This window comes from Euleptes europaea, chromosome 11 (genome assembly GCF_029931775.1).
Source record: "Euleptes europaea isolate rEulEur1 chromosome 11, rEulEur1.hap1, whole genome shotgun sequence".
In the NCBI taxonomy this organism is placed as follows: Eukaryota; Metazoa; Chordata; class Lepidosauria; order Squamata; family Sphaerodactylidae; genus Euleptes; species Euleptes europaea.
Genome location: NC_079322.1, coordinates 52,535,066 through 52,545,575, shown reverse-complemented (window position 1 = coordinate 52,545,575; position 10,510 = coordinate 52,535,066). Strand labels below are relative to the sequence as shown.

At 42.4% G+C, this 10,510-nt stretch overlaps 1 protein-coding gene across 2 annotated transcripts in view; it reads left to right on the top strand.

Moving 5' to 3' along the window:
- The first annotated feature begins 2,862 nt into the window (after positions 1-2,862).
- Positions 2,863-10,510, top strand: part of ANKIB1 (ankyrin repeat and IBR domain containing 1) — a 60,390-nt gene continuing 52,742 nt past the window's right edge. For both annotated transcript variants that reach the window (XM_056857614.1, XM_056857613.1), the window contains exon 1: positions 2,863-3,122. In XM_056857614.1, coding sequence (XP_056713592.1) covers positions 2,935-3,122 — 188 coding nt within the window. In that variant the 5' untranslated portion in view covers positions 2,863-2,934. The remainder of the gene's footprint in view (positions 3,123-10,510) is intronic.

Genomic DNA, 10,510 nt, shown 5'->3' with positions numbered 1-10,510 from the left:
ACCTTTAAAAAAAAGGGGCTTGGTGAATGGCTGAATTATAACAGTTTAAAGATGTTTCCTTTGAATTGCAGGGTCATTGTTGGCAACTGTTGCTCTTTCCTGATGATAATCAGAATTCAGTGACATCATAGTGGTCTACCCATCAATGGTTTGGCATCCATTTAGAGATGTCTATCGCGATTCACTTGTTTTGCATTCTGTAGTAACAGTGGGCCGTATTACCAGATTGTCATAAACTCTTCTTTAGCTTCAGCCTAGTCCCCAGCTGTGTGGGCAATATGGGGATAGAAACAATGTATTACAACTATTGGAGGGAGGGGTGTCACTGTATTTGCATGCACCATTTTGGGGAGGAGCAACAAAAATTAACTTCACTCTGTAACAGGTATTGTATATACTGTGTTTGAAAATAATGAGAGAACAGTAATCTTTACATTAAGCCAGTAAGGTAGTAGTAGAAAAGGGCAAGAGTCCAGTAGCACCTTAAAGACTAACAAAAATATTTTCTGGTAGAGTATGAGTTTTCGTGAGCCACAGCTCACTTCTTCAGATACAGCTAGAATGTGAAGAAGTGAGCTGTGGCTCACGAAAGCTCATACCCTACCAGAAAATATTTTTGTTAGTCTTTAAGGTGCTACTGGACTCTTGCCCTTTTCTACTACTGCAGACAGACTAACACGGCTACCCACTGTGAATTACCAGTAAGGTAGGTTTTTAATGATCCCCATGTTAACCCTGTTGTTGGGTTGCCCTAACTGATGTGGATCTTTGCCATGTTCTCCTTTCCCGAGTGCTCTCTTCCGAACCCAGGAAAGTTGATTCCGAAGGTTGTAGCACTTCACACACACACAGGACCCACAGTGGCTAGTACTCGTATGGGTCAGGGTGCTGCATAAATGTTCCCCTTCTGTCAAAAGAACTGTGCTTGCAGAAAAGGGAGCTGTTGGTCCTTTTGCTGATCCTGGGCATGCCCTTTAAATGCTTCTCTAAGAGAAGGGACTGCTGACAGGGAGAGGAACACAGCACAGATCTGTCCTCCTTGCATTGATGAACCACTGTTATCTACCCCAATATCTTCACAGTTTGTTCCGTGGTTCAAAAAGTGCCCTCACTGCGCTTTGCACCTTAAGATAAACTTCACAATATGTTGGTTATCTTATTAAAGATTGATCAATGATCGGAGCTTCAATATTGCCCTCACTCTGTAAAGAAGGTGGGTACGGGGTGAAAGAGAAGATGAAAGCATGTGGAAGCTGTATTCAGAAACTAGTGGGAAAACATTTCAATCTACCGGGATATACTTTCTGACCTTGAACTTATCCTTCAACAACAACAACAAAACTTCAAAGAGAAACTCCAGCGTGAACCAGCTGAATTGTGATTTATTAAGAGGTTTTGCTCTGCTTCCTACCTTGGATGAATTGGGATTTAGAATTATGTGCAATAATAATATCTGTGACTCCCCACCCATTACATGTGGTAACAAGTTTTGCATAGTTAGTGAATGCTCTGTATTTTTCCCTGATTAGATTTGAATTTTACACCATTCTTTTTCGCTATGTCCTTCTTGCATTCTGTGTTCTTTTGACCATGCTATTTGTTGTTGTGTTGTTGTTTTTCAAACTTCCTGCATAAAATGACTAATTAGTGGAGATCTACTCATGGCAATTGAAGAAGGGGGCTCAAGTTCATGAAACGTACGCTAGAATAAAATGTTGGTAGTAATAAAATTCCTGCTTATTTTTGGAGCACAGTGTATAATATTATAGAATGTGGTTTCTGCTTCGTTAGTGTGGAATTTAGGGGAAGAGAAGCCCTAATTTATAATTGCTGTGGGTTTTTTTGGTGCATGAATGAAATTGTTAAGCTTCTTTAGAATGTATAGTCCAGTTCTGTTGTCGTTGTGTCTGAGTCCAGGGCTGTTCATTCTCCAGCTCCAGGGTTGCTTTTAGTTGGGCAAGTGCCGTAGGGTAGAGCAAGAGGAAGGGGTTCCTTTTCTGCCAATTTCCCTGCTCTGCTTTGCCATCTACCTATTTCCAACTGGCTGATCCTGGGCATGCCCTTTAAATGCTTCTCTAAGAGAGGGCCAACCCTGGGCTCAGCCAGTCTTCCCTCCACAATCCAGCCCTGGGCAGTGACAAGCCCCTGGACCAATGGATACTTGCCTTGGAGTGGTGACCCCCCCTGGCCCTTCCCTCTGGACTTCTTCTAAATAGCTGTCTGCCCCGCCCGACCTCCTCTAAGAAGGTCAGTGTTACTGAGCCTGCTGCTGAGAGCTGGCTGGCCGACTCTCGAGTAGACTCTGCCAAGGCCAGGCCCTGCTGCAACCTGGCAGGCACCTTCCCCAGCTGTGGGGCTTGCTGGCACAGTTCACCTTTGGCGGAGCTTGCAGTCTCCTGGGGTAAGTGTGGGGGCGGAGGTGTTGCCACAGGACAATAGTGGTATTTCTTATGTGAAAAAAACTATTCTTAGTCAGTCCTCTAACTATAATGCCAGTGTTTTTTTAACACTCTTTTCGTTTTGCTGAATGTTAAGTGTACTGTTTGAGATTTGTCTTGCTACAGTTTGAGATTTTTCTTGCATTCTTGTATAAGGAAGTGTTTTATTCTTATCCCCCCATGGTTAGAGTCCAAAGTGTGTGTTTGGAAACAGTTTGCCATGTTTATGTAGGAAAGATGTTATAGTTTAACAGAGCAAAAGTTAAACTTTGTAGAACTAGATAACTACAGGAATTCCTTCTTGTTCCTATAAGGTTCAGAGAAAAACAATTTACATTTTGATTTGCCTAAAAGGTTCCGTTTCATCACTTTTGGAATACAGAAGCTATTTGCATTTGAATGTGGTTTGTTTTTTCCAGAACCTAAAACATGTTGCTGAAATACACAGCAAGTACTTAAAGGGATACAGAAGAAGCATCACCTTATCGAAGACAAAATGGGAAATACAACTACCAAATTTCGCAAAGCGCTTATAAATGGAGATGAAAATTTGGCTTGCCAAATATACGAGAGTAATCCTCAACTGAAAGAATCTCTGGATCCTAATATTTCTTATGGAGAGCCCTACCAGCATAACACTCCATTACACTATGCTGCCAGGCATGGAATGAACCGAATTTTAGGGTGAGTATTGCTATTTCTATTTGTAATGTTCTTGATTATGGCAACAGAGCCTTACGTGGAAGACTGTTTGCTACACCGGTATTTTGTTATTTATTTGTCTGTTTTGTATATACAGATTGTAATGTGTTTTCCTTATGGCAGGTATCTGAAGGAGAGTGCAACGAGTTTATATCACCAAGGTTTTTGGAGGTAGTATTTCAAACAGCTGCTCTCCCTGTGCTGCCTGGAAAACCAGTTTTCAAACCAAGGGCATTTGCAAAATCAGTTTCTGCTTTGAAACGAGGTTCTGCTGTTCAAAGAAAACATGCCAAAGGCCTTGGGAACAACTGGAGAAGTACTGTGAATCCTGCCCATTGTTATAATAGTAATATTGTTTAGTTATAATTAAACCATGTAGTCTCTTCAGACTGTTCCTTCATCTTGAATGTAGGTAAGGTGGGATACAAATCCTAGAAAGAACCTTGTGACAGTAACTCTGGGAAGAATAGTGATGCAGGGATCCTCTAGGATTCTGACTTCATCTTTTTCTAATTGTATACTATTTTCGTTCTGAAGAACCAAACTAACTGTTCTAGGCCACTCAGAATTAATTCACTGGTTCCATATGTTGCACGAAGGGTGTTTTCATTTTTGTATTCCTTGTAAAGACTATGCTGTAGGCTTCAGAAATCATAGTGAAATGTTTAGGAACAACTTTTTAGCCCAATTTTTATGTTTGGAATGTCGTAGCAATATTAATTCACAGTGGGTAGCCGTGTTAGTCTGTTTGAAGTAGTCAAAAAGGGCAAGAGTCCAGTAGCACCTTAAAGACTAACAAAAATATTTTCTGGTAGGGTATGAGCTTTCGTGATCCACAGCTCACTTCTTCAGATAAGCTCATACCCTACCAGAAAATATTTTTGTTAGTCTTTAAGGTGCTACTGGACTCTTGCCCTTTTTGACTACTGCAAACAGACTAACACGGCTACCCACTGTTTATTTCTCCAGTCGGTATAAATTTTATATGTTATACAATTCCATTCAACAAACTCTACTGCTCTGAAGAAGTGAGCTGTGGCTCACGAAAACCCACACCCTGCCAGAAAATATTTTTGTTAGACTTTAAGGTGCTACTAGACTCTTGACCTTTTCTACTGCTCTGAAGAAGTGAGCTGTGGCTCACGAAAGCTCATACCCTACCAGAAAATATTTTTGTTAGTCTTTAAGGTGCTACTGGACTCTTGCCCTTTTTGACTGTAGCAATATTAGAGATAGATACAAATTAAGAATGTAGTATATAACAACAAAGACAAGTTTGAAGGATTATTTCCATTGGAGGAGTTCTTCTAGAACTTAGAGCACATTACAGTGGTTGAACCTGGATGTGAGTGGAGCATGGAGCACCATGGCCAGCTCAACGCTTTTCAAGGAAAGGCCATAGTTGGCCTATCAGCCAAAGCTTATGAAAGCTCTACATACCATGGATCCAAACATAGGCCAGGATCCAGTAGCATCCACAAGGTGTGGAAATGCTCTATCAGGGTGAGTGCAACTCTTTATCAGGAAAGACTGACTCAGACTTGGAGCAGCTTTGCCACTGGCCCAGAAGTCTCTCAATTTGGATTGAGCTTCAATTTATTGTCCCTCGTCTATCCCATTACCTTCTCGAGACCGCTGTTCAGGACTCGCTCAGATCCCCCTGACTCAGCTGTTCAGGAAAAACAGAACTCTACCTGCAGTGCTGCTCTTGCCTTTCATGTCCCCTTGTTTGCAGAGCATTCTGTGTTCAAGTAGTTGCTGTGCTAGTGGTGGTGGGTTCTGTAGCTTTAAATATGACTTTATGTTAACACAGGAAAAGTGCTGCCTGTCCCAACAGCCTAAAACTACAAAAACAACTAGTATTTGTCTGACTGAAACAAATGGTAAAATAGTGTAATAACTTGGGTATAAGAGAGCATTACATTAATCCTGAAATAAATTTCACATGCAATTTACGTTACCTGCTGGTTTCTTGTAAAATAACCAATAACACTGACATTTGAATAGGTTCATAAAAGGAGACCATATGCTCATAAACAGATTCTGATTACATTTTCTGCATGCCATCAGTTCTGGCCTCTGAGATATGAAATAGCCAAAAGCTTTGTTTGCAAGCTTTCAAAATAATAAATTCATCTGCCATAAATAACCTTAAAATAGAACACCTTTTCTCCTAATATTGTACTCCTAACAAAGCTAAATAACATAATAAATATGTCTCTAGATCTCATATCGACCTACATTGTACTTATTAATGTCTCTTTATATGGAATATTGTTGACTCACACTGTGTAATCCTCTTTGAGTGTGTGTATAAATACAGTAAATAATTATGCATTCTGAATTACACCATTTTCCTGCATGCCTCATAGTCTTTGATTTCTAAATCCCCGACTTGTAATACCCAGTGGATATGTTTCCTCACTAAACTGCAATTTGTATTATTGCTTGACTCTTTTATGTCGACGAATAGGTATTGTGGAGAGCCAGCGTGGTGTAGTGGTTAAGGTGTTGGACTAGGATCTGGGAAACCCAGGTTCGAATCCCCACTCTGCCGTGGAAATTTGCTGGGTGACCTTGTTCCAGTCACAAACTGTCAGCCTCAACCCTGGCAAGTATTTGGATGGGAGACCTCCAAGAAATACCATGGTCGTGACGCAGAGGCAGGCAATGGCAACCCAACTCTGAATGTCTCTTGCCTTGAAAACCCTATGAGGTTGCCATAAGTCAGCTGCAACTTGATGGCAAAAAAAAAATAGGTATTGCATCTAGTGAATGATAATTTTGGTCATGACAAAGAAATTATTTTCTCAAATCAGATGGCTAATCATCAGCTATTCAAAATGGAGAGTTAGGTGAGATCCATACAAATAAAATGTAGCATTTATGAACAGAATATACAAGTGTTGAAGATGCTGAGGGACATGCTTGGTGTTTTGGGGGAAAAAATTAAAGCCAAATAGAAATAATAAATATGCTTGAAAGGAAACTGCCCTGACCTGGATGGTCCAGGCTAGCCCAACCTTGTCACATGTTGGAAGCTAAGCAGAGTCAGCCTTGGTTAGTACTTGGATGGGAGACCACTGGGGTTGCTGTGCAGAGGAAGGCAATGGGAAACCACCTCTGTTCATCTGTTGCCTTGAAAACCCTGCAGAGTTGGCATAAGTCAGCTGCAACTTGACAGCACCTTCAACCACCAAAGGGAAAATAAAGTTCAGAATAAGAATTGTGTGCAACAAAGTAATATATAGTTTCTACCTAAACCTTAATTCACAACATGGGACCTACTTTTGATTTTGTTAACCTACATATGTTTCTCTTTCTCCATTTTATTGTTTTGTTTCACCTGTTTTGCCTCCTATCTTTCTAAATTTTAAAAAGTTTATACATCACAGCTACTAATTGAAGACCAAGACACATTTGTTAAGAAGTTAATAATTAATATTAAAGGGTCTCAGTAAAAACAGACAAAGCCTTTGATGCTTGAGTTAATGGAAATGTCACCCCCTAAAAAACTTTTCAGTTTAATGGATACTATACAAATTTGACATAGTAAGAACTGGAAATATGGATCAGTCAGCTGAACCTCACTCATACCAGCGTCCCCAGCAACTGCACTGTTGCACTCACAGGACATCACGGACATGAGGGTGCAGCTGTAACAGATGGTAGAAAACAGCCAAACAACCATTGGGTGGAAACCATGGGGAGCTGGCCGTGTGTACATGGAGGGGAGGTGTAGGCCCATGAATCACTGCAACATGCCTGTGTCCCACCACTGTCTTAAAGGCAAAGGTCTCCTTCAAACAATGTGGGCACCACCACCCCATACACCATCACCCAAAACACACCCGCACCCCCAGGCCAATATGCTGACCCCCAGATGCTCAAGGTGGCCAGTAGCTGCCCCCTGAACTGCTGGAAGGCTGTCCAAGTACTGTTGACCCCAGGACACAGCATCCCTCCCCTCACACCTAGTGTCCAGCCTCTCCACTCACATGGATAAAGTGGGGGATGTGTTGTGCAGGCCATGGGCCCTGCGCCTGGGGGCCAGGCAGTGGCTCTCATTCTGTAGTTCCACCAAGAACCACACTGGCAACAGCACCTGGGGCCAGTGTAGGATGTGTCAGCACCTCATCAGTCTCCCCCCCCCCCATGCCTCCAGTCTCTGATCCCGATCCCATCCCTATCAATGGCATGGAATCCACCTGCTGTGATACCTTGGCCAACCCATTTGCCCCATAGAATCCCTGATGCCGAAGATCCACGGCCCTTCTCAGCGGGGTGAGGTGAGGTCACAAAAGTGCTCCATGATATCAATGGAGAAGGTAAGGGCAATGGATCTGGGGTGGTGGTGGTAATGAAGAGCAACACATAAGTTGGCAAAATCTGCTTATGCCACATGTGGACCCATGGCCATGCCCCACACCTATAGCAACTTCACCTTCATCCTCATCCGTCCCTGCAGCTACCACAGTGGAGGTGGCAGCCTTATCTCTGACCCCCATCTTCTTCTGGCTAGCAACCATGAAATGGATGGTGGGGGTGTGGCTGGCCGCGGGCCCATGGAGGAGTCACACATTGAGATCATGGGCATGCAATGGTACCAATGTCTTCTTTCCTCAGGTCTGTCACTTAGTGATGAGTGGTTGTGGAGCTGTGCATGGTGATAGCAAGGGGCACAGTGACATGCTCCACAACCATTTCTCTGAAGAGAGAGGTGGCCAGCATCCAGGTACTGCTACACTATGGAGCAGCGCACATGTGGCCTCCAGGCAGCCATTGCATGCCTGCTCACTTGTGGCTAAACCATTGGCCTTTAGGACATAATGGGACGTCATCACCAGGTTGCTAGGGCCATGAGCAGGCTTTCTGACGTCCTTGGGGCACTGCTAGGAGCTGGGTGCCACCGGGAGAAGTAGCCAGCACCCTCTGACCAGGAGGGTCATGCATTCTAGTCTGTTGTTCCCCCAGGATGGGGGGCCCTATGTTGCTGAGTTGCCTGTGTTGCAGTTAATGTTGGATTGTTGGTGTTCACGTTGGACACAGTAAAGTTGATTGTTTATTCATGATTGTGCACTGTGTTGCCTCCCTCATGGCCTGCCTGGCCCAGTTGCTAACCGTGTCTGCCTCCCAGGCAGCTGCTTTGGCTGCTCCGGGTCAGTGTGCCTGTGTAAAAGACCAGGGTTGTGCACTTGCATTAGCATGGAGGGAATCGGGCCCACAGGGGTCTGATGGACCTCTGCAGCTGATTCGCCCCCATCTGCCCTGCCAGTGAGTTGTGTTCCTATATGGCGCGCCCATTCCTAGAGTGTATATTCGAGTTGCTAGTGTGGTGTGAGATGCTAAGTCCCCCATTCATGAAACCAACGATATAGCCCAATGCCGTGTGATTTGGCATTTGGCTTGCCTGTGCACAGACCAGGGTTTATACTGGTCACCAGGGGCCAGCATTGGCCAGATGCAGAGGGGTGGCTGTGGGCCAACAGGTGCAGGCTTTCTGCCAGCCTTCTGTGGTCCTCGGGGCACCAGCTAGCATGAGGGTACACTGGTGTCAGTCTAACAGGGGACCACGTGTTCTGTTCCAGTGCTCAGCAACGACTTGGTGGTGCTGGGCTGCTTTGCTAGTGTATTTTGCCGTAGAAGCTAGTCGATTCCCTGAGTGCTTTCACATATGCACACCCCTCAGGATTGCACTGTCAATAGCAGGGTAAGGATGCCAAACAGCATTAAAATGAACTGTGGCAGTTTTAAGAACTGAATGGATATTTTTTTGGTGTGTGCATATATTTAGTAAAATATTTGATTACTTTAAGAATATTATTTTGGTCACGTGAATATATTTGATCAGGACAAAATGTTCTCTTTAACACTTGCATGAACAAATATGGCAAAATGCACATCTGGAACACTTTAATAATTAGAGCTTGAATAATTAGCACTGCAGTTCTGTGGACATGTAGCGAAATTATAGTATCAGTAGATATTGAATTCTCTAAAAGGCTGAAACTCTCATTAAGTGGAGAAAAAAAGTTCCAGCAATTGTTGCTAAACTTTCAAAGGCCAAAGAAGTTGTTGAATAAGATCTCCAGTGAGTGAGAAGTAGGCATTCAGTCCCCGCATAACTCCTTGTTCCATGACCACCCCATGACTAGCAGAAACAGGCAACTGTGTAAAACAGTAAAGTTTGCTCAATATAGTTGTAAAAATAAGTGTTATTTTTCAAATGCTTAAATTGAATAGCTTATTTATGGTATAGAATTTTCATTTCCTTGATGGTTTTTTTTTTTAATTCAGACCTCATTCACTATTTCATCTTAGAAATAGGTAGGAAGAAATTAACATGGAGAATTATTGACTTATAAGGGGCTGATGGGAATATTTAGAATTGTTAAGTGCCCAAGAGCTCTCTCATACTGCGATTTTTTTCTTATTTAGTCGAGTTTTACAAAATGATAGTTTTTAGAAATAGTATTATGAAGTAGTGTGTTTTTGTGACTTTTTAAAATTTAGAAACAGATATATGCAAAATACTGATCTCTTTATTTGAATAAGACATAACGTTGAATCAGCAAGACACATGAGCTATAATAATTCAGTGAGGCAAGCAGAGTATAAATAAAATTTGCCAGCTCAGTGAAGTAATGTTTTTATTGTAAGTAATAACTTCAGAGTTTTTACTTTCCACTTTCAGTTCCACGTGTTACTTAGAAAATTGTATGTTATTAATTGTGTTAACCGCTGGCAAAGCTAATAACTTCTGTGGATGGTACTGTAGATTGCCTTGTAATATTCCATCAGTGTATAACAAGAATATCACAGTGCATCTTGAGATCTCAAAAGTATTTTCATAGTCTTGCAATTAAGACAGAGTGCATATTTCCAGCGTTTTTTCCAGTGTTTTGCAATTAAGACAGAGTTCATATTTCTAGCGTTTTTCTAAAGTGAGGGCTTTTCCATCTTGTAGCCCCAAAAGACTGCTACATTTTTGAGGCTACATGAGATGGGAAGGTTCTAGGCCCTCTGTCTACTCATTTCAGTATACCTTGTGTTACGGAGCATGTTTCACATTTTGGCTTCTGTCCCTTCTAATAGCAAAGGGACAAAACACCAGAACACCCTGTCTAGCACAGGTGCTGTTTACCCCTCATGCCTAATTCACAACTTGTTTAATAAAAGAATGCCTGTTTGAAATTTCGAGGGAATGAGACTTTCTTCTGCCAGTAGGTAGAACAGTTCATGATTGCAGGACATGCTTTAGAGGTCTGTCATGTCTTGTCCATACTATGCACTGTCAGAGAAGCTATGTTTCTTTTTTGGGAGAATTGTTTATTTTTCATTGTTTGCATTTTAACATATAACTTAGGGGC